The following is a 25,139-nucleotide window of genomic DNA, read 5'->3' on the forward strand; positions in this document are numbered from 1 at the left end:
CCCTGAAGTTAATGTTTGTCGAGGTTGGAGTTTATCTAAGGCTTCCGTTTGTAAACAAGATTAGCTGAGTTGAAAAATATGTCTACCGAGGCCCGCGGAAACGTCTCCCATTTAGTTGGGGAGCTTTTCAAGCGTCCCCCCGGCATTTCATCGTCTAATATTATACAGTATTATCCAGATGAATTACAGTCTTAAGGTCCCCCTGACGCTCGAAGTTAGACTTCGGGGCTCTTGGAACTAGTTGGGAGCTTTTGGGGAGCGCGCCCCGCCCTCGCGGTAGTTGAGGCGGCCGCCCCCATGGCGGGGCGCTCTCCACCCCTCGTGTGCCATAAACACCCGGTCGAGGCGCGCGGCAGCTGCGCAGCGTTAAGGGCACAGCTGCATGGTCGCCGGTGGCTCACGTCGTCGATAGTAAGGTCGTAACAGGATGATGTTGACTTTGCTCTTCTGTGTAGGGCGGAATTTGTTTCGTTTTAGGCCCTTGGCCCTTTGGAGACTTTAAACAGCCCTTTTTGGACGAAACCAGGAAGTTGGGATTTGCTGTGTAAATACTGTTTTCCTTGGTCAACTGTTAGAGAAGTCAGGTCCCTAGGTAATGGTCAGTAAACTAGGATAAGTTAAGTGACCCAAGGTTTTCATGGTTTTAAATTCTATTCATCCACTGTATATTTAGCCTTAGGTTCATTTTATCCAGCAAGAGAAAAAGAAGGCAGTTTGTAAATCTGGAAGGTTCAGGCACAACACTTGCTTTTTCTGGAATAACCTGGGTGAATTAACAATTTTTCTTTGTTTTGCTGAAGTTTTTTTGTTTGCTTAATTGTGCATGTGACAAACTGGCTTCGCAGACCTAATTTTGAGATCATTTAAGAAAAAAGTGGTAAAATCATGTCCATCGTGTATCTTGGTCCTAATTTTATACCAATTATTTCATGAGGTGAGGTCTCCATTTTTAAAAATTTGTTGCTGTGTTTGCGAAGATAAACCTTACTTTTTCTCCAATGAATTACCGATTAGAGAAACTGTGAGTGACCATGCTTTTCTTTCTTTGCCCTCGTAACACAGATTTTTTTTTTTTGCCCTATTTTAGCACTCACTGTTTGTTCTGTTTATTACTTAATGTCTTACTAGAGGTTAGTCCCATTTGGAAAACTTAAAATGCTCTACAGTAGGAGATCCCTGAATTCATAAACTAGTATAACCAACCAGAGGTGGAATCTGTTTCTACGGACTATAATGTCACCTTGCAACTAGACTAAAAGGTATACAATAGAAGATTTCTCAAAAAAGCTAGTAACTGTTAATCGTAGTCTTCATATATAGTGTAATCTGTATACAATGTCATTACGAAGTATAGTGATTTTTAGCAATCATACTAAAACTCTTATGGCTGATTTTTACTGGGTACATATTCTGTGCATACCACGCTATACTAATTTAGGTCCATAAATCATCCCATTGAATCCTCACAGTATCGTCCCCATTTTATAGATAAGTAAGCTAATTTATGGCAAGTAAAACAATTAATACATGTTTGGTTTCAGATCAGAATCCAAATTTTCAATTAACCATTTCACCACTAAGCCACGTTAGGTGATGATGGCTCTTGAAGTAGATAATGCTTTTATTCCACAGTACTACCATTGCCTAGAATATTGTGGGAGAAGATAAAAACATTATTGAAATTCTGCTTTTAAAATATTCTTCACAGTCTGCTGCATAGCTTTATAAATATCAGTTGGAGGAGGGAGACTATGAGCAAGTTTGCAAATCAGCAAACAGGATTTATTGTAGTATTCCAATGAATGACATTAACATTAGCAGGATGGGAGGGGAGGCTATTAGTCATTACTCTTAGTGGCAAGTGACAGAAACCCACCTTGAACAACCTTTGTGGAAAGAAGGGACTTTTTTGACTTGTAACTGAAAAGTGCAAGGATTGAGGTGGCTTGAAAATGGCTGTATTCAAGGGTTCAAATAAGTTGCCAAGAAATTAAGAAATCGCGTAAGAGTGACAATAGCAGGGAAACAAAAACAGGCTTTTGTGTTAGCCCAGCCAAAAGATGATGGTGAGTGGCAATGGAGATAAAAGAGTGGATTCTAGATCTGTTGGGGGTTGGGACTAATCACTTGCTGATGGATTGGAGGGTGGGATGAGGAACAGAGAAGAATCAAAGGATGACCTCTTGGTTTTGGGGTTGAGCAGCTGGTAATGCAACAATTGGGAAGGTTGGGGGAGGAGCAGGTTTATAGTAGAAAATCAGTAGTTCCATTTTGGCACTCATATCTGCAGGCTTAGGAATCAAACAATCCGGTCCAATTCCAGTCTCTGCCACTTTCTATCTGGGTGGCCTTCTCTGGGCCTCACTTCTTGTCTGCAAAACAGTACTCCTAAGAATTGTTGAGAGGGTTAGATGAACTAATGCACATAACCCTGGCTTGTGGTAAGCACCTAATAATGCTGGCAGTTATTTGCTATCTGCTGCTAAATACATCTATGTAGTCTATTGACCTTGATCTTTTTCAAGTTAATCTTACACTGTATCCTTTTGTGAAAAATAGATGATAGTCTCATCAAGAAGAAATTCTCACAAAGAAGAAATTTGCCCAAGAAGTAAAGATAAATCCTTCAAAGTTACTGCTTTTGTTTGTACTTGGAGGATTTTTTTTAAGCGGGGGAGAGTTCATCTTTGTGAAAAGGACACAATAATACACTTGCTCTCTCCCTATGTGTTATACATACTTAATCTTCATTAGACAAAGACTCAAAATGAATAAAGCACTCTGAAAAGTTGCTTAATTGGGACATAGAAATCTCTTAACATTTTTTCCAAATCTAAAGGTACTAATTTAAAAATTAAAACTGTACTGAGAAGGTGCAGTTAAATAAGAAAATCCTATTTTATCCCTCCATTGTATGAAATCAGGGGTGTTGGTAGGGTGGTGCAAGACCTAGAGATGCCTATGAGTAGAAAGGGCTTCTCCTGAAATGGTCCACTCCACTTAGAAGAGCAGAGCTGTCAGTGGCAGAAATTGGTCCATCTGTCCCCAATTGTGTGGGTAAATGAATTCTGGCAAAGCTATTGCATTCAGTGGCTGATATATAGTAAGTACTGTGTAAGTGTTTGTTACATAAGCTAGATGTTTATCTTGAAAAACCTGATAATACAGTCCCTTTTACTGACAGCTTCAAGATGTTTCATAACAACAGGGGCAAAAGTAGAACTTCCTGTGGAATAATCTACCCCCCCACACACACCACTACCCCCACTCCCCCAGGCAGAAAACCACATACTGCCAGTATTCTTAGTTAAATGTTCTTTCATAACAGGATATTTCTTTATTTTTACAGCATCTACAAACATAGAGAATTCTGGGCTTCCACACAACTCCAGTGCTAACTCAACAGGTGAGTTTTAAAAGATTAAAAAAAACAAATTTTCATTTGTCTAGGGTACATGAAGTAATAACAGCCAAGGAAGTAGGCATAAGCTGGTTCACTGACCTGTTTTAACCCTGAGTTCTTCACCCATGAATCCCAATAACCTGCCCTAGTGCCCTGTAGTAGACATCAGCAAGTGATAGTTCACTGGATTAATCTTTCTCAGTCTTGTAAAGATGTGAATAAATTCTAAAACAAAAAGCGTATCGGAATTTCATGTTATGAATTTTTGAAGCACATTTTTAGATGTGAGGGTTTTGTAGTTTGCCTGTAGATATGAAATGTCAGCACAGAAGTCTGCAGGTCTTGCTGATGAAACAAGTCACTCTAAACTAGTCAGCCATGGCAGCCTTAATATACCTCTGCTGACTCTAAGGAGACCCTGCTTACATTTCACCCATTAGGCAGACTCAACCCAAACACTTGGTGAGGCCCTTACCCTGTGATTTTAGTTTGGGACAAAGCCTTGGGCCTCTGAGTTCACTAGCATGTAAAGATGCAAGAACCAGGCTGATGTCATCAATATCAGTAGTAAATCATCACGGTATGTTTCTTGTAAACAAGTTTTAAGTTATCTTCTCACTGCCCTTAATCTTCACAGTTGGCTGAGTTGGAAACTAGAAAAAGGTACACTGATCCTATCACTAACTTGTTTTGTTTACTTTTATTCAGGGAATATTTATTGACTCTAATGAGCTAGCACATTCTAGGTTCTAAGAATACAAAATGGACCAAGCCTTAACTTTTAGGAGTTTTTGGTTTTTGTTTTTTATTTTGTGGCAAAATATACATGACATACAATGTATAACTAACCATTTTTTTAAGTGTAAAGCTCAGTGGCACTAAGTACATTCATGCTGCTTTGCAACTTGCTGGAGTTTTTATCCCTGTGGGGCATCCCAGTGTTTCACTTAGTTTATGTTTTTGGTTTACTGCTGTTCTTTGTTTCATTATCTCTGCCTTTTCGACTGGTGTCTGGTGGTACGTAGTCAGGACATACTTTAATTCTAGTTTTAGTAATTCTACAGAAAATGTTTTCATTGAGAGGAAAAACGTCTAGAGGGATTACTCCAAAATGTAAAGTGGTTATCATTGGGTAGTTGTGAGAGGGTCTTAGTTAAAAAATATTTTATTACACTATTAGATACCTTTTCCTTTTGTCCTTTATTGAATCTAATTCTGCACTACTGAACTTTTAACCTTGGGTAAACAAAGGAGGTAGAAGAAACATAAAGACAGTAATATTAGCAATAGACACCATTTTTGAATGCCTGCAACTTATAAGATACTCCTCATACATTTACTAATCTAACAGTGGTGAGGTAGGTGTCATTTCTGGTTTACACATGGGGAAATTGAAACTCAAGAGTGGTTAGAAAATGCCCAAGATCACATGACACTAAGTGTCACATTCAGGATTTGAAACCCAGTTGTATTCTAAAACCTATGGCTCTTTATCACACTGTCTGAAATATGGTGTGGCCTTACTTTTAAAAAATGCTTTTCACTGTGAATGATTATTAAAAATCAACTGAATACTTTGAGGGCAGCTCCAGAGTCAGTGGGATGATTTCAAATGCCCCTTCTAGCACAGGGAAATTTTTTGAGAAAGAAGAAAAGCATTGCCTCAAATTTTTCTAGAAGGAGAACAGATAATACAACTATTAAAAATGTTTTTGCACAATGCATTTTACTTCTCATAACTGTTGCATTCCTCTTTGTATCTTGAAAACACTTTTGAAACATGTTAAGTTTGTGTATTTTTGTAGGATGGATGCTTAACTGTTTTTCTTTTTAGTTACATAGACCATTGTTGAAGCTTTGTTTCTTTGAACATACTGTTTACCAATTTATTTGGTGCTATTTATTTAGTGCAGTTTCTGTGGCGCCATTATTTCCTCTCACTAGGAAAATAGTATCTTTGGCAAATTCCATTATGATGTGTATTCCAGGAATGTACTGTTGGAAAAAGCGGAGACCGCCTGCAATACTACTTAGAATGTTGGGTGTCTATCACTTTTATAGGACTCACCACGTTGGAATTTCAGAGAATCTTTTTTCTCTTGTTTTGGTCTCCATCTAAGTTCCTTGAGAGTGAAATCTATGATTTATTCATCCTAACATCTCACTCTATGCCTGGTGCATAGTAGGTATGCAGAATATGTATATTTTTGGTTGGTTGAACTCAATTGTGGAACGAAATAGATATTTTGTCATTGCTGACTTGCCTTATCAAAACGCTTTTATATACATTTTGCAGATATGTACTGGTTTGTGCTCCAATCCTATCCATTATTACAGCTGTTTTTCTGTTTATACAGTAATATAGGTACTTGAAGTCAAACAATGGGAATGAAGGTTGCTTTCCAGTGTGCCACTGAGTTCCATGTAACAGTTCTATTTTTTTTATGTCCTCTAATCATTATTTGAAGACAGCTATACTTTTGACATTCTTGTCTGCAGGGACTTGTTTGACACACTTTCAGCTTATAGAGAAAATAATTTCCCCTTATTTCATTTGCAGTCAGAGTATTTATATTTTAGATTCTGTGGATGGATGAATTTACACTTTATAGTGCAAGGAAGACACATGCCCATATTATTTTTCATAATGGGTTTGGGCAAGGATGTAAGGAAATGTGGCATGGTCTAGATTGGAGCGCACATCTCATCAGTAACTAGAACAGCAGCTCATTATCATTCAGGATACAGCTGTCTCCTTGATCACATAGCACTGATGCTTCCCAATAGAGGGATCTGAGAGGATTGGGTTACCATCATCCAATCTGAAGCTCTTTTCTTGGACATAACTTGCACCAACTCCTTTCCAAAGCCGTTTATCTCTTAATCATGTATGTACCATTTATCACGATTGCCATTAGTTTGGTTACTCATCCTTGGCCTAGTCATTTGGGCCACTCTAGTGGGGTTAGTTTTTTCCATAGACATGGCAGGGATGGGTAGTTGTGAGAGGGTCTTATTTTAAAAATACTTTATTACACTATTAGGTACCTTTTCCTTTTCTTCTTTATTGAGTCTAATTCTGCACTACTGAACTTTTAACCACAATTTTGAGCACTTGGACCTGGCTTGCATTTAGATTTCTACAGAAGAAGGCAGTGGAAATTTGGGAACAGCTTATTCTGTATTCCAATTTTTACCCCCAATTGCAACAATGAAAGTCTTACTGAAGTGGAAAGAATTTATCAGGTACATAATCCCATATGTCACACTACCTTCTTCTATTTATTTTAGATAAAATGTTCTATGTGTGAAAAGAATATTAGATGGAAACTTTCTGTGAGTTTGTAAGTCAATCGAAGACAGGAACCAGTTGGCCTGACAGGTTGCTTTAGTTGCAAATGGTGATACAGATGAATGATTGATTGATTGACAGATGCAAATGGTGATAGATACAAACAGTGATAGATAGATATACAGACAGATACCAATACTAGTTTTTAACTAGAGATTTGATGTAGGAAAGAATTTTTCTAACTAAAGAATTCATAGTACACTTAACTGCTTCAACTCCTCAGAAAGTTAATTGTGTTCAACTCATGTTTTTGAAATTGCATCTGAAAATTGATGGTAGTTTTTTTTATACTTCAAGTTCTAGGGTACATGTACACAACATGCAGATTTGTTACATATGTATACATGTGCCATGTTGGTGTGCTGCACCCATTAACGCGTCATTTACATTAGGTATATCTCCTAATGCTATCCCTCCCCCCACCCCACGACAGGCCCTGGTGTGTGATGTTCCCTGTCCTGTGTCCAAGAGTTCTCTTTGTTCAGTTCCCACCTATGAGTGAGAACATGTGGTGTTTGGTTTTCTGTCCTTCAGATAGTTTGCTCAGAATGATGGTTTCCAGCTTCATCCATGTCCCTACAAAGGACATGAACTCATCCTTTTTTATGGCTGCATAGTATTCCATGGTGTATATGTGCCACATTTTCTTAATCCAGTCTATCATTGATGGACATTTGGGTTGGTTCCAAGTCTTTGCTATTGTGAATAGTGCCACAATAAACATGCGTGTGCATGTGTCTTTTATTTATTTATTATTATTATACTTTCAGTTCTATGGTACATGTGCACAATGTGCAGGTTTGTTACATATGTATACATGTGCCATGTTGGTGTGCTGCACCTGTCAACTCATCATTTACATTAGGTATATCTCCTAATGCTGTCCCACCCCATCCCCACCCACAACAGGCCCTAGTGTGTGATGTTCCCCACCCTGTGTTCAAGTGTTCTCATTGTACAATTCCCACCTGTGAGTGAGAACATGCAGTATTTGGTTTCTTCTTTGCGGTAGTTTGCTGAGAATGATGGTTTCCAGCTTCATCCATGTCCCTGCAAAGGACATGAACTCATCCTTTTTTATGGCTGCGTAGTATTCCATGATGTATATGTGCCACATTTTCTTAATCCACTCTATCATTGATGGACATTTGGGTTGCTTCCAAGTCTTTGCTATTGTGAATAGTGCCCCAATAAACATACGTGTGCATGTGTCTTTATAGCAGCATGATTTATAATCCTTTGGGTATACGCCCAGTAATGGGATGGCTGGGTCAAATGGTATTTCTAGTTCTAGATCCTTGAGGAATCGCCACACTGTCTTCCACAATGGTTGAACTAGTTTACCCTCCCACCAACAGTGTAAAAGTGTTCCTATTTCTCCACATCCTCTCCAGCACCTGTTGTTTCCTGACTTGTTAATGATGGCCATTCCAACTGGTGTGAGATGGTATCTCATTGTGGTTTTGATTTGCATTTCTCTGATGGCCAGTGATGATGAGCATTTTTTTCATGTGTCGTGTTGGCTACCTAAATGTCTTTTGAGAAGTGTCTGTTCATATCCTTTGCCCACTTTTTCATGGGGTTGTTTGAATTTTTTTCTTGTAAATTTGTTTAAGTTCTTTGTATGTTCTAGATATTAGTCCTTTGTCAGATGGGTAGATTGTAAAAATTTTCTCCCATTCTGTAGGTTGCCTGTTCACTCTGATGGTAGTTTCTTTTGCCATGCAAAAGCTCTTTAGTTTAATTAGATCCCATTTGTCTATTTAGGCTTTTGTTGCCATTGCTTTTGGTGTTTTAGTCATGCAGTCCTTGTCTATGCCTATGTCCTGAATGGTATTGCTTAGGTTTTCTTGTAGGGTTTTTATGGCTTTAGGTCTAACATTTAAATCTTTAATCCATCTTGAATTAAATTTTGTATAAGGTGTAAGGAAGGGATCCAGTTTCAGCTTTCTACATATGGCTAGCCAGTTCTCCCAGCACCATTTATTAAATAGGGAATCCTTTCCCCATTTCTTGTTTTTGTCAGGTTTGTCAAAGATCAGATGGTTGTAGAAGTGTGGTGTTATTTCTGAGGGCTCTGTTCTGTTGCATTGGTCTATATATCTGTTTTGGTACCGGTACGATGCTGTTTTGGTTACTATAGCCTTGTAGTATAGTTTGAAGTCAGGTAGCATGATGCCTCCAGCTTTGTTCTTTTGGCTTAGGATTGTCTTGGCAATGCGGGCTCTTTTTTAGTTCCATATGAACTTGAAAGTAGTTTTTTCCAATTCTGTGAAGAAAGTCATTGGTAGCTTGATGGGGATGGCATTGAATCTGTGAATTACCTTGGGCAGTATGGCCATTTTCATGGTACTGATTCTACCTATCCATGAGCATGGAATGTTTTCCATTTGCTTGTGTCCTCTTTTGTTTCATTGAGCAGTGGTTTGTAGTTCTCCTTGAAGAGGTCCTTCTCATCCCTTGTAAGTTGGATTCCTAGGTATTTTATTCTCTTTGAAGCAGTTGTGAATGGGAGTTCACTCATGATTTGGCTGTTTGTCTGTTATTGGTATATAGGAATGCTTGTGATTTTTGCACATTGATTTTGTATCCTGAGACTTTGCTGAAGTTGCTTATCGGCTTAAGGAGATTTTGGGCTGAGACGATGGGGTTTTCTAAATATACAGTCATGTCATCTGCAAACAGGGACAATTTGACTTCCTCTTTTCCTAATTGAATACCCTTTATTTCTTTCTCTTGCCTGATTGCCCTGGCCAGAACTTCCAACACTGTGTTGAATAGGAGTGGTGAGAGAGGGCATCCCTGTCTTGTGCCAGTTTTCAAAGGGAATGCTTCCAGTTTTTGCCTATTTGGAATGATATTGGCTGTGGGTTTGTCTTAAATAGCTCTCATTATTTTGAGATACGTCCCATCAATACCTATTTATTGAGAGTTTTTAGCATGAAGGGTTGTTGAATTTTGTTGAAGGCCTTTTCTGCATCTATTCAGATAATCATGTGGTTTTTGTTGTTGGTTCTGTTTATATGATGGATTACGTTTATTGATTTGCATATGTTGAACCAGCCTTGCATCCCAGGGATGAAGCCAACTTGATTGTGGTGGATAAGCTTTTTGATGTGCTGCTGGGTTTGGTTTGCCAGTATTTTATTGAGAATTTTTACATCGATGTTCATCTGGGATATTGGTCTAAAATTATCTTCTTTTGTTGTATCTCTGCCAGGCTTTGGTATCAGGATGATGCTGGCCTCATAAAATGAGTTAGGGAGGATTCCCTCTTTTTCTATTGATTGGAATAGTTTCAGAAGGAGTGCTACCAGCTCCTCTTTGTACCTCTGGTAGAATTCGGCTGTGAATCCGTCTGGTCCTGGACTGTTTTTGGTTGGTAGGCTATTAATTATTGCCTTAATTTCAGAGACTGATACTGGTCTATTCAGGGATTCAACTTCTTCCTGGTTTAGTCTTGGGAGGGTTTATGTGTCCAGGAATTTATCCATTTCTTCTAGATATTCTAGTTTATTTGCGTAGAGGTGTTTATAGTATTCTCTGCTGGTAGTTTGTATTTCTGTGGGATTGGTGGTGATATCCCCTTTATCATTTTTTATTGCGTCTATTTGATTCTTCTCTCTTTTCTTCTTTATTAGTCTTGCTAGTGGTCTATCAATTTTGTTGATCTTTTCAAAAAACCAGCTTCTGGATTCATTGATTTTTTTTTTTTTTGAAGGGTTTTTTGTGTGTTTATCTCCTTCAGTTCTGCTCTGATCCTAGGTATTTCTTGCCTTCTGCTAGCTTTTGACTGTGTTTGCTCTTTCTCTAGTTCTTTTAACTGTGATGTTAGGGTGTCAATTTTAGATCTTTCCTGCTTTCTCTTGTGGGCATTTAGTGCTATAAATTTCCCTCTACACACTGCTTTAAATGTGTCCCAGAGATTCTGGTATGTTGTGTCTTTGTTCTCATTGGGTTCAAAGAACATCTATATTTCTGCCTTTGTTTCATTATGTACCCAGTAGTACATAACTACTGGGTACATAGTCATTCAGGAGCAGGTTGTTCAGTTTCCATGTAGTTGAGTGGTTTTGAGTGAGTTTCTTAATCCTGAGTTCTAGTTTGATTGCACTGTGGTCCGAGAGACAGTTTGTTGTAATTTCTGTGCTTTTACATTTGCTGAGGAGTGCTTTACTTCCACCTATGTGGTCAGTTTTCAATAAGTGCAATGTGGTGCTGAGAAGAATGTATATTCTGTTGATTTGGGGTGGAGAGTTCTGTAGATGTCAATTAGGTCTGCTTGGTGCAGAGCTGAGTTCAAGTCCTGGATATCCTTGTTACCTTTCTGTCTGGTTGATCTGTCTAATGTTGACAGTGGGGTGTTAAAGTCTCCCATTATTATTGTGTGGGAGTCTGAGTCTCTTTGTAGGTCTCTAAGGACTTGCTTTATGGATCTAGGTGCTCCTGTATTGGGTGCATATGTATTTAGGATAGTTAGCCCTTGTTGAATTGATCCCTTTATCATTATGTGATGGCCACCTTTGTCTCTTTTGACCTTTGTTGGTTTAAAGTCTGTTTTATCAGAGACTAGGATTGCAACCCCTGCCTTTTTTTGTTTTCCATTTGCTTGGTAGATCTTCCTGCATCCCTTTATTTTGAGCCTATGTGTGTCTGCACGTGAGATGGGTCTCCTGAATACAGCACACTGATTGGTCTTGACTCTTTATCCAATTTGCCAGTCTGTGTTTTAGTTGGATCGTTTATCCCATTTACATTTAAGGTTAATATTGTTATGTGTGAGTTTGATCCTGTCATTATGATGTTAGCTGGTTATTTTGCTCGTTAGTTAATGCAGTTTCTTTCTATCATCGATGGTCTTTACAATTTGGCATGTTTTTGCAGTGGCTGGTACTGGTTGTTCCTTTCCATGTTTAGTGCTTCCTTCAGGAGCTCTTGTAAGGCAGGCCTGGTGGTGACAAAATCTCTCAGCATTTGCTTGTCTGTAAAGGATTTTATTTCTCCTTCACTTAAGAAGCTTAGTGTTTGGCTGGATATGAAATTCTGGGTTGAAAATTCTTTTCTTTAAGAATGTTGAATATTGGCCCCCTACTTTCTTCTGGCTTGTGGAGTTTCTGCCGAGAGATCCGCTGTTAGTCTGATGGGCTTCGCTTCGTGGGTAACCCAACCTTTCTCTCTGGCTGCCCTTAGTATTTTTTCCTTTATTTCAACTTTGGTGAATCTGACAATTATGTGTCTTGGAGTTGTTCTTCTCGAGGAGTATCTTTGTGGCATTCTCTGTATTTAATGAATTGGAATGTTGGCCTGCCTTGCTAGGTTGGGGAAGTTCTCCTGGATAATATCCTGAAGAGTGTTTTCCAACTCGGTTCCATGCTCCCCATCACTTTCAGGTACACCAATCAGACATAGATTTGGTCTTTTCCCATAGTCCCATATTTCTTGAAGGCTTTATTCGTTTCTTTTTACTCTTTTTTCTCTAAACTTACAATCTTGCTACATTTCATTCATTTAATCTTCAATCACTGATACACTTTCTTCCAGTTGATCGAATCAGCTACTGAAGCCTGTGCATGCGTCACATAGTTCTCGCACCATGGTTTTCAGCTCCATCAGGTCATTTAAGGTCTTCTCTATTCTATTTATTCTAGTTAGCTATTCGTCTAATCTTTTTTCAAGGTTTTTAGCTTGTTTGCCAGGGGTTCAAACATCCTCCTTTAGCTTTGAGAAGTTTGTTATTACCGATTGTCTGAAGCCTTCTCTCAACTCATCAAAGTCATTCTCCATCCAGCTTTGTTCTGTTGCTGGCGAGGAGCTGCATTCCTTTGGAGGAGAAGAGGTGCTCTGATTTTTAGAATTTTCCGCTTTTCTGCTCTGGTTTCTCCCCATCTTTGTGGTTTTATCTACCTTTGGTCTTTGATGATGGTGACATACAGATGGGGTTTTGGTGTGGATGTCCTTTCTGTTAGTTTTCCTTCTAACAGTCAGGACCCTCAGCTGCAGGTCTGTTGGAGTTTGCTGGAGGTCCACTCCAGACCCTGTTTGCCTGGGTATCACCAGCGGAGGCTGCAGAACAGCAAATATTGCAGAACAGCAAAGGTTGCTGCCTGATCCTTCCTCTGGAAGCTGGGAGGTGTCTCCCAGTTAGGCTTCCCGGGGGTCAGGGACCCACTTGAGGAGGCAGTCTGTCCGTTCTCAGATCTCAAACTCTGTGCTGGGAGAACCACTACTCTCTTTAAAGCTGTCAGACAGGCAAGTTTAAGTCTGCAGAAGTTTCTACTGCCTTTTGTTCAGCTATGTATGCCCTGCTCCCAGAGGTGGAATCTACAGAGGCAGGCAGGCCTCCTTGAGCTGTGGTGGGCTCCACCTAGTTCGAGCTTCCTGGCCACTTTGTTTATCTACTCAAGTCTCAGCACTGGCGGACGCCCCTCCCCCAGCCTCGCTGCCACCTTGCAGTTTGATCTCAGACTGTTGTGCTAGCAGTGAGCGAGGCTTTGTGGGTGTGGGTCCCTCTGAGCCACACGCGGGATACAATCTCCTGGTGTGCCATTTGCTAAGGCCATTGGAAAAGCGCAGTATTAGGGTGGGAGTGTCCCGATTTTCCAGGTACCGTCTGTCACGGCTTCCTTTTGCTAGGAAAGGGAATTCCCCAACCCGTTGTGCTTCCTGGGTGAGGCAATGCCCTGCCCTGCTTCAGCTTACACTCTGTGGGCTGCACCCACTCTCCAACAAGCCCCAGTGAGATGAACCTGGTACCTCAGCTGGAAATGCAGAAATCCGCCTATCTTCTGCGTCGCTCACACTGGGAGCTGTAGACTGGAGCTGTTCCTATTTGGCCATCTTGGAACCCGTTGCTGGTAATTTTTAACATCATCCAATTTTGTTTAAAGGAATGAAATGTAGGAAAATAATGCAATATTATGCTCACTTACTCAGTGAACAGCTATTAGTTTGGACTGCCCACTCTGTTAGTCACTGTTTTAGGCACAAGGCATAAAGTGGTAAATAAGATGGATAAGTTCCTGCTCTCATGAAGATAATATCCAGGTGGAGAGACATAGACTATAAGGAAGTAAACAACTAAAAAGATGATTTTGGGTTGTGATTAAAAATAAATAGGCTGGGCATGGTGGCTCATGGCTGTACTCCCAGCACTCTGGGAGGCTGAGGGGAGCAGATCACTTGAGGTCAGGAATGCGAGACCACCTGGCCAACATGGTGAAACCCCCTCTCTACTGAAAATAAAAAATTAGCTGGGTGTGGTGATGTGTGCCTGTAATCCCAGCTACTCAGTAGGCTGAGGCAGGAGAATTGCTTGATCCCGGGTGTCGGGAGTTGCAGTGACCCGAGATTGTGCCCCTGTACTCCAGCCTGGGTGACAGAGCAAGACTTTGTCTCAAAAAATAATAATAATAAATAAATAAACAGGGTAAAACACCTCTCTACCCCCATGCATAAAGAGGGCAATGTGGAAAAAAGTGACTAGGAAGGGCTGCAGATTGGCTGGTCAGAGAAACCCTCTCTGAGGTGGGATCATCTGAGCTGAGACCTGCAGGACAGGAAGGAGCCAGCCCTACAAATGCTAGGGGGAGGAACATTCCAGGCAGAAGCCCTGAAACAGGATGAGGAACATATATTTCAATAAAAGAATTATATTTTGAGACATCAAAAACAGAGCAAGCCCCAGCAGACAAGGTCAGAAATGTGGATTCTGAGAACTTAGAATGTGGATTCTTGTTAATGTCTCTAGGTCTTTTTAAATTTTATAGTGATTCTAAACCACTATGCACTTTCATACACTCTGTACTCTCAAGACAGCAGATACAATAATAAATTGGAACTGCACTGGTGCTTTCTTTCCTGAAGTATGCCTCCATTCTTAAAGTTGTAATTAGGACCCAAATTAAATGCTTCCAATTCAGATTAAGGACTACTGCTGTACTTTATTGCGATGTGAACTATGAAAGGGAACATGTAACATTTTAAACGTAAAAAAAAAAAATTTTTTTTTTTTTTTTTTTTTTTTTTTTTGAGATGGCGTCTCATTCTTTCACCCAGGCTGGAGTACAGTGGCTCAATCTCAACTCACTGAAACCTCCGCCTCCTGGGTTCAAGCAATCTCCTGCCTCAGCCTCCTGAGTAGCTGAGATTACTGGTGTGTGCCACCACACCCAGCTAATTTTTGTATTTTAAGGGTTACAGAGATGGGGCTGGGCTGAGTAACCAGCCTGTCATGTAAATTCTGGGAAAACCCAGGAAATACTGAATTTACCTGTGGGATGGTGGGAGTAGGGAGAAGAAGTCATGATGAATGGGTATTAGAAGAGATAAACAGTGGGGGAAAGTACACAAACTGAAAAAGCACGCAAAAATCCTAAAAACAAAGTGCACAACGGCAACAAAACTAACAGGAAAACAAAATTTGGGGGCATTTTTTAAATATTTGGTTTTTTTCCTTTTCAAAAGCAGGAAAAACAAAAGATGGTGTAGAAGATAAAACATAGGCCAAAAAAAGTAGATGTGGGCCAGAAAAATCAACTACCAAATTCTGGGTTCCTGTTGTTTTTCCATAATGCAGCCATCTGGCTCACAGTGGGTTCAGTCTAAATTCTAGTGTGAATAGGAGAATGAACTCAATTGGCATTTAATACTTGACATTCTTTTTTATTGTCTTTCTTTTGCATTAAATACTCCTTTTTCACAGAGAACAGGCAGGCTTGCTCTAGATTCCCATGACTTCCTTCTTTCAGACTAAAATTGATGACTTACCCCAGCATGTTGAGTAACACAAAGATTTCTCATGAATAATTTTTCCCAGATGTATGAAGTTCTTAGGAAGAAACTTTGAGTTAAGCAGTAAGTAGAGTTAAACAATAATTGGTTCTGAACATTAACTGCATGGCTCTTCATCTCTTTGCGTGTCTGTATTTTTTAAATACATAATTTTGTTTACAGTCTATTAGTAAAGTAATGCATGCACCAGTCTTCCTGGCTTTGAATTACATTTCTTTATAAGGAGTTAAATTGAGGCTGGGCACGTGGCTCACGCCTGTAATCCCAGCACTTTGGGAGGCCGAGGCGGGCGGATCACTTGAGGTCAGGAGTTTGATACCAGCCTGACCAACATGGCAAAACCTTGTCTCTACTAAAAATGCAAAAATTAGCCAGGCATGGTGATGCGCGCCTGTAGTCCCAGCTGCTCGGAAGGCTGAGGCAGGAGAATCACCTGGGAGGTGGAAGCTGCAGTGAGTCGAGATCATTCCATTGCACTGCAGCCTGGGCAATAGTGGGAAACTCCATCTCAAAATAAAATAACATAAAATAAAAAATAAGGAGTTAAACCAAGAATATTTTCATAATGGCTTTTGGTTTCTTTGTTTTGCCTTTTTGTTAAGAAAACTTCATGCATTTTTTTTTAAATATCTTCACTGAGATGTAATTCACATACCATATAATTAAATTTATATAATTTATAAATTTATATAATCACATTATGTAAATAAATTTATATAATCACACACCCCATTTCGAGTGTACAGTCCAGTGATTTTTAGTATATTCACAGGTATGTTTAACCATCACCACAGTCAATTTTAGAACATTTTCATCACCTCAAAAAGAAGCCCTGTGCCCTTTATTTATCACCCCCTTATCCTACCTGCTGTTGCCCCCACCAGCCCTAAGCAACCACAAATCTACTTTCATTTTCCTGTTCTGGACTTTCATATGAATGGAATCATGTAGTATGTAGTCTTTTGTGACTGTCTTCTTTCCATACTTCATTCTCTTTTATGGCCACACAATTCACGCTATAGGTATGTCACATGCGGTTTATCCATTCATCTGTTGATGGACATTGGAGTTGGTTCTACCTTTTGGTATTATGAATAATGCTTCTATGAATATTTGTGTAAACACTTTTGTGTGGACATATATTTTCATTTTTATTGGGAATATACCTAGGAGTAGAATTGCCAGGTCATATGGTAACTTTGTTTAATGAACTGCCAAACTGTTTTCCAAAGTAGCTACACCATTTTAGATACACACCAGCAGTGTATAAGGGTTTTATTTTCTTCATATCCTCACCAGTCCTTGTTGTTGTATGGTTTTTTTGGTTGTATCTATCCTAATGGGCATGTGATGTGTTTTTGACTTGCATTTCCTTGATAACTAATGAGTTGAACATTTTTTCATGTGATTATTGGTCATTTGTATATTTTCTGTGAAGAAATGTTTATCCAAGTCCTTTGCCATTTTTTAAGTTGGGTTGTCTTTTTGTTAGCTTGTCTGTGTCTGTTATTTTTTCTGATTATAAAGATAATACAGGTTTCTAGTGGAAAATTATTATGTATTTATTTTTATAGAGACGGAATCTCACTTTGTTGCCCAAGCTGGTCTCAAACTTCTGGGCTCAAGCAATCCTTCTGCCCTCAAGCAATCCTTCTGCCTTGGCCTCCCAGTGTGCTGGGATTACAGGTGTGAGCCACTGTGCCCAGCCTGTTGTAGAAATTCTGGAAGCAAAGTATATATATTTAAAATAATTATTCAAAGTACTCCCACCACAAAGCTATTATATATTGTGGTGACTATAGCTCAGAATATGTTGTATACTTGAAAATTGTTAAGAGAGTAGATTTTAAGAGTTCCCATCACATATGGATGGCCAGTTGATTTCAGACAAAGGTGCAAGGATACACAATGGGAAAAGGACAGTCTCTTTAATGAATTATGTTGGGAAAACTGGTTATCTACATGCAGAAGAATGAAATACACCCTTATCTCAGACCACATGATTTCCATATGGAAAAATCAACTCAAAATGAGTTAAAGATTTAACATGAATCCTGAAGTTGTAAAACTACTAGAAAAAAATAGGAAAAACTACACAACATTGGTCTGGGCAATGATATTTTAGATTTGGCCCCAAAAGCACAGGCAACAAAAACAAAAATAGACAAGATTACATCAAACTGGAAAGCTTCTGCATAAAAAGGAAACAACAGAATGAAGAGACGTCATACAGATTGGGAGGGAATATTTGAAAGCCATATATTTGTTAAAGGGTTAGTATTAAAAATATATAAAGAACTCAACTCTATAGAAAGAAAATAATCCAATTTAAAAATGGGCAAGAAACCTGAATAGACAGTTATTTCTCAAAAGAAGACATGCAGATAGCCAACAAATTGCTGAATGTTAAGAATCATTAGGGAAATGCAAATTAAAACCACAATGAAATGTCTTCTCACACCTATGAGAATGGCTATTCTCAAAAAGACGAAAGATAACAAATGTTGGTGATGATGTGGACAAAGGGGGACTCTTGTACACTGTTGGTGAGTATGTAAATTAGTACAGCCATTATGGAAAACCATATGGAAGTTCCTCAAAAAATTAAAAATAGAATTACCATATGATCCAGCAATCCCACTTCTGGGTATTTACACAAAAGACTGGAAATCAATATGTCAAAAAGATGCCTGCACTCCCATGTTCATTACAGCACTATTCACAATAGCCAGGTGTATTTATCTGTTCTCACTGCTATAAATAAATACTGGAGACTGGATAATTTATAAAGAAAAGAGGTTTAATTGAGTCACAATTCCACATGGCTAGGGAGGCCTCAGGAGACTTATAATCATGGTAGAAGGCACCTCTTCACAGGGTGGCAGGAGAGAGAATGAGTGCCAGCAGGGGAAATGGCCAGACACTTATAAAACCATCAGATCTCATGAAAAACTGTCACGAGAACAGCATAGGGGAAACCACCCCCATGATTCAGTTACCTCCCACCAGCTTGCTGCCATGACACTTGGGGATTGTGGGGATTACAATTCAAGATGAAATTTGAGTGGAGACATAGCCAAACCATATAATTTTACCACTGGCCCCTCCCAAATCTCATGCCCTCAGACTTCTTGCTTTCCCAACAGTCTTCCAAAGTCTTAACTCATTCCAGCATTAACCCAAAAGTCCAAAATCTCAACCGAGATAAGGCAAGTCCCTTCCACCTATGAGCCTGTAAAATCAAAAGCAAGTTAGTTACTTCCTAGATACAATGGGAGTATAGGCATTGGGTAAATACACCTGTTCCAAATGGGATAAATTGGCCAGAACAAAGGAGCTGCAGGCCCCATGCAAGTCTGAAATCCAGTAGGGCAGTCATTAAACCTTAAAGTTCCAAAATGATTTCCTATGACTCTGTGTCTCATATCCAGATCATGCTGATGCAAGAGGTGGGCTCCCATGTCCTTGAGCAGCTCCACCCCTGTGGCTTTGCAGAGTACAGCCCCCTTCCTAGATGCTGTCACTAGCTGGCGTTGAGTGTGGCTTTTCCAGACACAGTGCAAGCTGTTGATAGATCTACCATTCTGAGGGCTGGAGGACAGTGGCCCTCTTCTCACAGCTCCACTAGGCAATACCCCAGTGGGGACCCTGTGTGAGGGCTCCAGCCCCACATTTCCCTTCTGCACTACCCTAGTAGAGTTTCTCCATGAGGGCTGCACCCCTGCAGCAAACTTCTGCCTGGACTTCCAGGCATTTCTATACATTCTCTGAAATCCAGTCAGAGGTTCCCAAACCTCAGTTCTTGACTTCTGTGCACCCACAGGCTCAACACTACATGGAAACCACCAAGGCTTGGGGCTTGCACCCTCTGAAGCAATGGCCTGCGCTGTACTTTGACCCCTTTTAGCCATGGCTGGAGCTGAAGCAGCTGAGACGCAGGGCACTATGTCCCCAGGCTGTATAGGGCAGGGGGCTCCTGGGCCTGGCCCAGGAAACCATTTTTCCCTCCTAGGCCTCCAGGCCTGTGATGGGAGGGGCTGCTGTGAAGGTATCTGACATGCCCTGGAGACATTTTCCCCATTGTCTTTTGGTGGTTAACATTTGGCCCCTTGTTACTTATGCAAATTTCTGCAACTGGCTTGAATTTCTCCTCATAGAATGGGTTTTTCTTTTCTGTCATATCATCAGGCTACATATTTTCCAAACTCTTACGCTCTGCTACCTCTTGAATGCTTTGCTGCTTAGAAATTTCTTCTGCCAGGTATCCTAAATCATGTCTCTCAAGTTCCAGTTCCACAGATCTCTAGGGCAGGGGCAAAATGCCACCCGTCTCTTTGCTAAAGCATAGCAAGAGTGACCTTTACTCCATTTCTCAACAAGTTCCTCAAATCTCCATCTGAGACCACCTCAGCCTGGACTTCATTGTCCATATCACTATCAGCGTTTTGGTCAAAGCCATTCAACAAGTCTCTAGGAAGTTCCAAACTTTCCCACATCTTTTTGTCTTCTGAGCCCTCCAAGTCTCTAGGAAGTTCCAAACTTCCCCACATTTCCCTGTCTTCTTCTAAGTCCTCCAAACTGTTTAAACCTCTGCCTGTTAACCAGTTCCAAAGTTGCTTCCACATTTTCAGCTATCCTTATAGTAGCACCCCACTCCCGGTATTAATCTGTTCTTACACTGCTATGAAGAAATACCCAAGACTGAGTAATTTATAAAGAAAAGAGGTTTAATTGACTCAGTTCCACATGGCTAGGAAGGCTTCAGGAAACTCACAATCATGGCAGAAGGCACGTCTTCACAGGGTGGCAGGAGAGAGAATGAGTGCCAGCAGGGAGATGCCAGATGCTTATAAAACCATCAGATCTCCTGAGAACTCACTATCATGGGAACACCATGGGGGAAACTGCCCCCATGATTCAGTTACCTGCTACTGGGTCACTGCCACGACACATGGGGATTACAATTCAAGATGAGATTTGGGTGGGGACACAGCCAGCCCATATCACCAAGTTATAGAATCAACCTAACTGTTCATCAGCAGATGAATGGATAAAGCACATGTGATACGTATACACACAATGGAATACCATTCAGCTTTAAAAAATCAAATGTGCAAATTCTGTCATTTGAGACAACATGGATGGAACTGCAGAGAGTAGAATGGTGGTTCCCAGAAGCTGCAGGGTGGGGAAAAAGGGGAGATGATGGTTAAAGGATACAGAGCCTCAGAGAAGAGGAATACTTATTTTTTTCTATTGCACAGCATAGTGAATATAGTTAATAGTGGTATGGTACCTTCCAAAATTGCTGAGTAAAATTTCAATGTTCTCACCACAAAAATAAGTATTTGAGGTGATGGATATGTTAATTAGCATGATTAAATTATTCTACATGTATTCATAAATCGTAACATCACTTTATACCTATAAATTTATACAGCTGTAATTTCTCAGTTTACAAAGATAAGTATGTGAGGTAATGCATATATTTATTTAGTGATTCCACATTGTGTACATATATCAAAATATCATGTTGTACACCATAAATACATAGTTTTTTTTTTAAGTATCCCACCAACTATTTTTAGTTTTTTTTTTAACCCAGCGACATAAGCACAGTTTCCTAAAATGGGAACTGACCCTCTCCTACAAAACATTTCATTATGGTTACATCTTTATGACATGAAAACAACTAGTTGAAAAGTGATTTTTTTTAGTCTCTTACCTGACTGTTCAGTAAGAATTGGTTTGACTACTTTTTTCACCCCACATTGAATTTGGCTCACTAGTTTAGTGGTCCCTCCCCCATGTCATCCCCACCCAGTATGTGTATTATGTTGTATTTTGGGGAAGATAACAAAAGAGAAAAATTGCTTTGCTGTTAATTGAATTTGAGCAAGCTGCTTAATCTCTGCCTTCTCACTTCCTGCTATGAAATAGAGCTGATTATAGAAAGATGGCTGTCTCATGCGGCTAAGAGAGTATAGCCATCTCATGGGTTAAATGAGGTAACATGTAAAGCACCTGGCACAAAACCAGGACCTGAATAAATGTGTTTTTCCTAGCTCTGTGGCCACACTTACCTTTTTGGTTCCTCCTTTCTCCACCCTCTCTGCCATGAGACCTTTGCATGTTCTGTTCTCACTACCTGAAGAGCTCTTCCTTTCATCTTTGCCTTTTTCTGGCTACCAGTTACCCTTTCAGCCTTTAGATTGCTCAAGCTTGTTTCCTCAGGTCCAGTCCTAGACTTCTAGGCTTATAACTGGGGTACCAGCCTTCAGAGGACTTTGTGGTTTGCTGGTTTATAGTAATGTAATGTGATGCTTCATCTCACTCTGCCTCCCCAACTAGAAAGTCAGCTCCTTCAGAGGGAAGGCTGATTTCACTCACCTCCACCTCCCCAGCACCCAGTGCTGTTTCTGTTGAAACAGTAAAGGATATGCGAATGCTATGGGAAGAGTAAACCAGTTTTTGAGTTTTTTGCTTGCTATACCAGCCTTAGTTGTGAGATGGAGCCCCTTGGTCAAAACAAATCACCACCTGCACTCTGGTCTTCTCACTTAACAGAACAGGGGAGAGTTGCCACAGTTGTCTTCTGTGGTCCTGGGCAACTCTGTTATTTGCCTCTTTGTTTCCGTAAAGATAAAACCCATCCAGAAAAGGCACTCATGCTGGCTGGGGGAGGTGGCATGGGGAAGGGGATGGACAGAGCAATTCAGAAGATCAGAGAGGCCTCTGCCCCTACCCAGGGCCATGCTTGCCACCAGTCTTCCTGCTGTGTGGTGTTCCCATCTCACAGGCTGCTTCTGGAGATGCTCAGGTTGTTCAGGCCTTGTGGCTTTTGGCAAGGCGGGAGCATCTGTGCTCCTGCTGACATAAAAGAGGGTAATAAAAGTGACACAGGAAAGGGGTGTTGTGAGGCTTTAGTGATGGTGGAGCAGTGTTGCTGAAGTCCCTCAGGGAGTTTGGATTTGATTGCAGTGAGTCTGGCTACATCTGAAGCCTGTAATAGTTTACAGTAAAAGATGCAATGTATAAGATGTCAAACATTTGCTTGGTAGAATGCTGTGATTGTCAGGAGTTTACTTTTGCACTGAAAATAGTCTTGTTGGTTTGGTGTAAGTAGAGTCACATTGCAGCACACACACAGGCATTCATGCTTTTATGTTTGTTAATTGTAAGGAAATGTTTTCTCAAGGCAAAAGTCAAAGGTTAGCAGAGGGCCAAAGACCTTCTCAAAGAGGAAAGTCTCATTTTAGAAACTTCATTTTGTACGCCAAAACTGGCCTTTCAGTAGTTTCATGCAATGTTTCTGTTGACATGAGTTGAAAAGTGCATTCTGTTGTAAAGGAGAAAAAAAACTGAAGAGAAACCGTAAGCATGTTTATGAAGAAGAGAAAAGAACAGGAAGAAAGTAGACATCATCCCAGATTTAAATTTCATATTGTTAAAATCATTTGGTTGCAAGCAGTAGAAATTATCTATAACTAACTTAGATAAACAAGGACTTGTTGGACACCTGCTGTCCAACATTCACAAAACCTAAAGAAGAAAACTGAACTAGATCTAGTGTGGCTAGGGACTTCAGGGACAGGAATTAACGAATCTCCTGAGGAGGTTGCCATCAAAATGACTGTGTTAACTGTTGTCCATCCTGGTGTATTCTACTCACATTTCAGACTCCTGCGAGAGGCTGATTGACCTGGTTTGAATCTCATGCCTACCCACTCGTAGTCCCTCCAGACCCCAGGGGGTGAAAGAAGGGTGATTGCCTGAAGGAAGAGTGGAACAGGAGCTGGGCAGGGAAAAAAGAGCAGATGTTCATTCTACTGGCTGCATAGCCACAGTCAGTGGTAATGATTTTGCCTGGCCAGAGTTGGTGGCCAGTAGTTACTAGTCTCCTTTCTCTTCAGAAACATCTGCTCTTGTCAGAGTTATAGCCTATTCTTGATGAGCTGCAGCAAAAATGTTGTACTACTTAAATTGGAGATGGATCATTTCCTAAGGATCTCAGAATATCTTTTTCAGTTAGCTTTATAAAGTAATTGTCCAGATGGCCATTTAATTTATGATATGGGATAAAGTAATCTAGGGGAAAAAACACTTCTTTAAAATGACTTTTTTTTTTTTTTTTTTTGGCCGGGCACAGTGGCTTACACCTGTAATCCCAGCACTTTGGGAGGCCAAGCTGGGTGGATCACCTGGGGTCAGGAGTTCGAGACCAGCCTGGCCAACATGGCAAAACCCCGTCTCTACTAAAAAATACAAAAAAAGATAGCTGGGTATGGTGGCAGGCACCTGTAATCCTAGCTACTTGGGAGGCTGAGGCAGGAGAATTGCTTAAACCCCGGAGGTGGAGGTTGTAGTGAGCTGAGATTGCGCCACTGTACTCCAGCCTGGGTGACAGAGTGAGACTCCATCTCAAAAAAATAAAATGACTCTTTTTAAATTGTGAAGAAAATAGGTTAAGATTATATTACAGTAGTAATGTAATAATGTATTCAGGATAAAAAATTGAAGTTAGATCTGAAATACCAACATCCTAAACTAAGAAAAACCTTTTAAGTTAACGTACTCTTGTTTTTTTCTTCTTAGCTAATAGTAAATAACGATAGACTCACACTCCCAGGAAGGGTGAGGAAGGGATAATTCAGACCTTTCTGAATATCAACATCCTAAACTAAGAAAAACCTTTTAAGTTAACGTACTCTTGTTTTTTTCTTCTTAGCTAATAGTAAATAACGATAGACTCACACTCCCAGGAAGGGTGAGGAAGGGATAATTCAGACTCCATGGATGGCCTGGTTAAATCACTTTTTTTATTGGCATCTCATTTTTTCTCCCAGCAAGTTTATATCCTTGTTGAGGAAGTGTGTCTTGCCAGAAAATTATTGTGATAATTTTTATATGTATATTCTTTTCTGAATCTCAGAGTAAATATTCTTTGTCTTCCTAAATGAACTCTATTTCTGTAGAATATTTTTTTTTTTTTTATTGAAACAGATTCTTGCTCTGTTGCCCAGGCTGGAGTGCAGTGGTACAGTCTCGGCTCACTGCAACCTTTGCCTTCCGGGTTCCAGCGATACTCCTGCCTCAGCCTCCCAAGTAGCTGGGACTACAGGTGTGCGCCACCACGCCTGGCTAATTTTTGTATTTTTTAGTAGAGACGGGGTTTCACCATATTGGCCAGGCTGGTCTCGAAATGCTGACCTCGTGATCCACCTGCCTCAGCCTCCCAAAGTGCTGGGATTAGAGATGTGAGCCACCACACCCAGCTATTTCCGTAGAATTTATAGCCTCCCTGTTGCAGTGAGCCAAGATTGTGCCACTGCACTCCAGCCTGGGTGACAGAGTGAGACTCTGTCTCCAAAAAAAAAAAAGAATTTATACCCTCCCTGTTTCTTCTCTTCCACTTCTGCCTTCTCTTCCGCTTCTGCCTTCTCTTCCACTTCTGCCTTCTCTCCTTGTTCCTCATAGTTCTTGGACATGTACTACTTCAGCAGAGACCTGGGTCCTCTTTTGTGAAATTCAGTCAACAAAAAGCTCAAGGAACAAGTCAAGACTGAAGACTGGTGGAGTTAATTTAAGTGTGGT

At 40.3% G+C, this 25,139-nt stretch overlaps 1 protein-coding gene across 1 annotated transcript in view; it reads left to right on the forward strand.

The window, feature by feature from the left end:
* The window catches only part of TMEM123 (transmembrane protein 123), a 57,668-nt gene that overhangs the window by 822 nt on the left and 31,707 nt on the right, over positions 1 to 25,139 (forward strand). The window contains exon 2 of the mRNA XM_012495908.2: positions 3,350 to 3,406. Within this exon, the coding sequence (XP_012351362.2) occupies positions 3,350 to 3,406 (57 nt within the window). The remainder of the gene's footprint in view (positions 1 to 3,349; positions 3,407 to 25,139) is intronic.

Source organism: Nomascus leucogenys, chromosome 15, assembly GCF_006542625.1.
Source record: "Nomascus leucogenys isolate Asia chromosome 15, Asia_NLE_v1, whole genome shotgun sequence".
NCBI classification, from domain to species: domain Eukaryota; kingdom Metazoa; phylum Chordata; class Mammalia; order Primates; family Hylobatidae; genus Nomascus; species Nomascus leucogenys.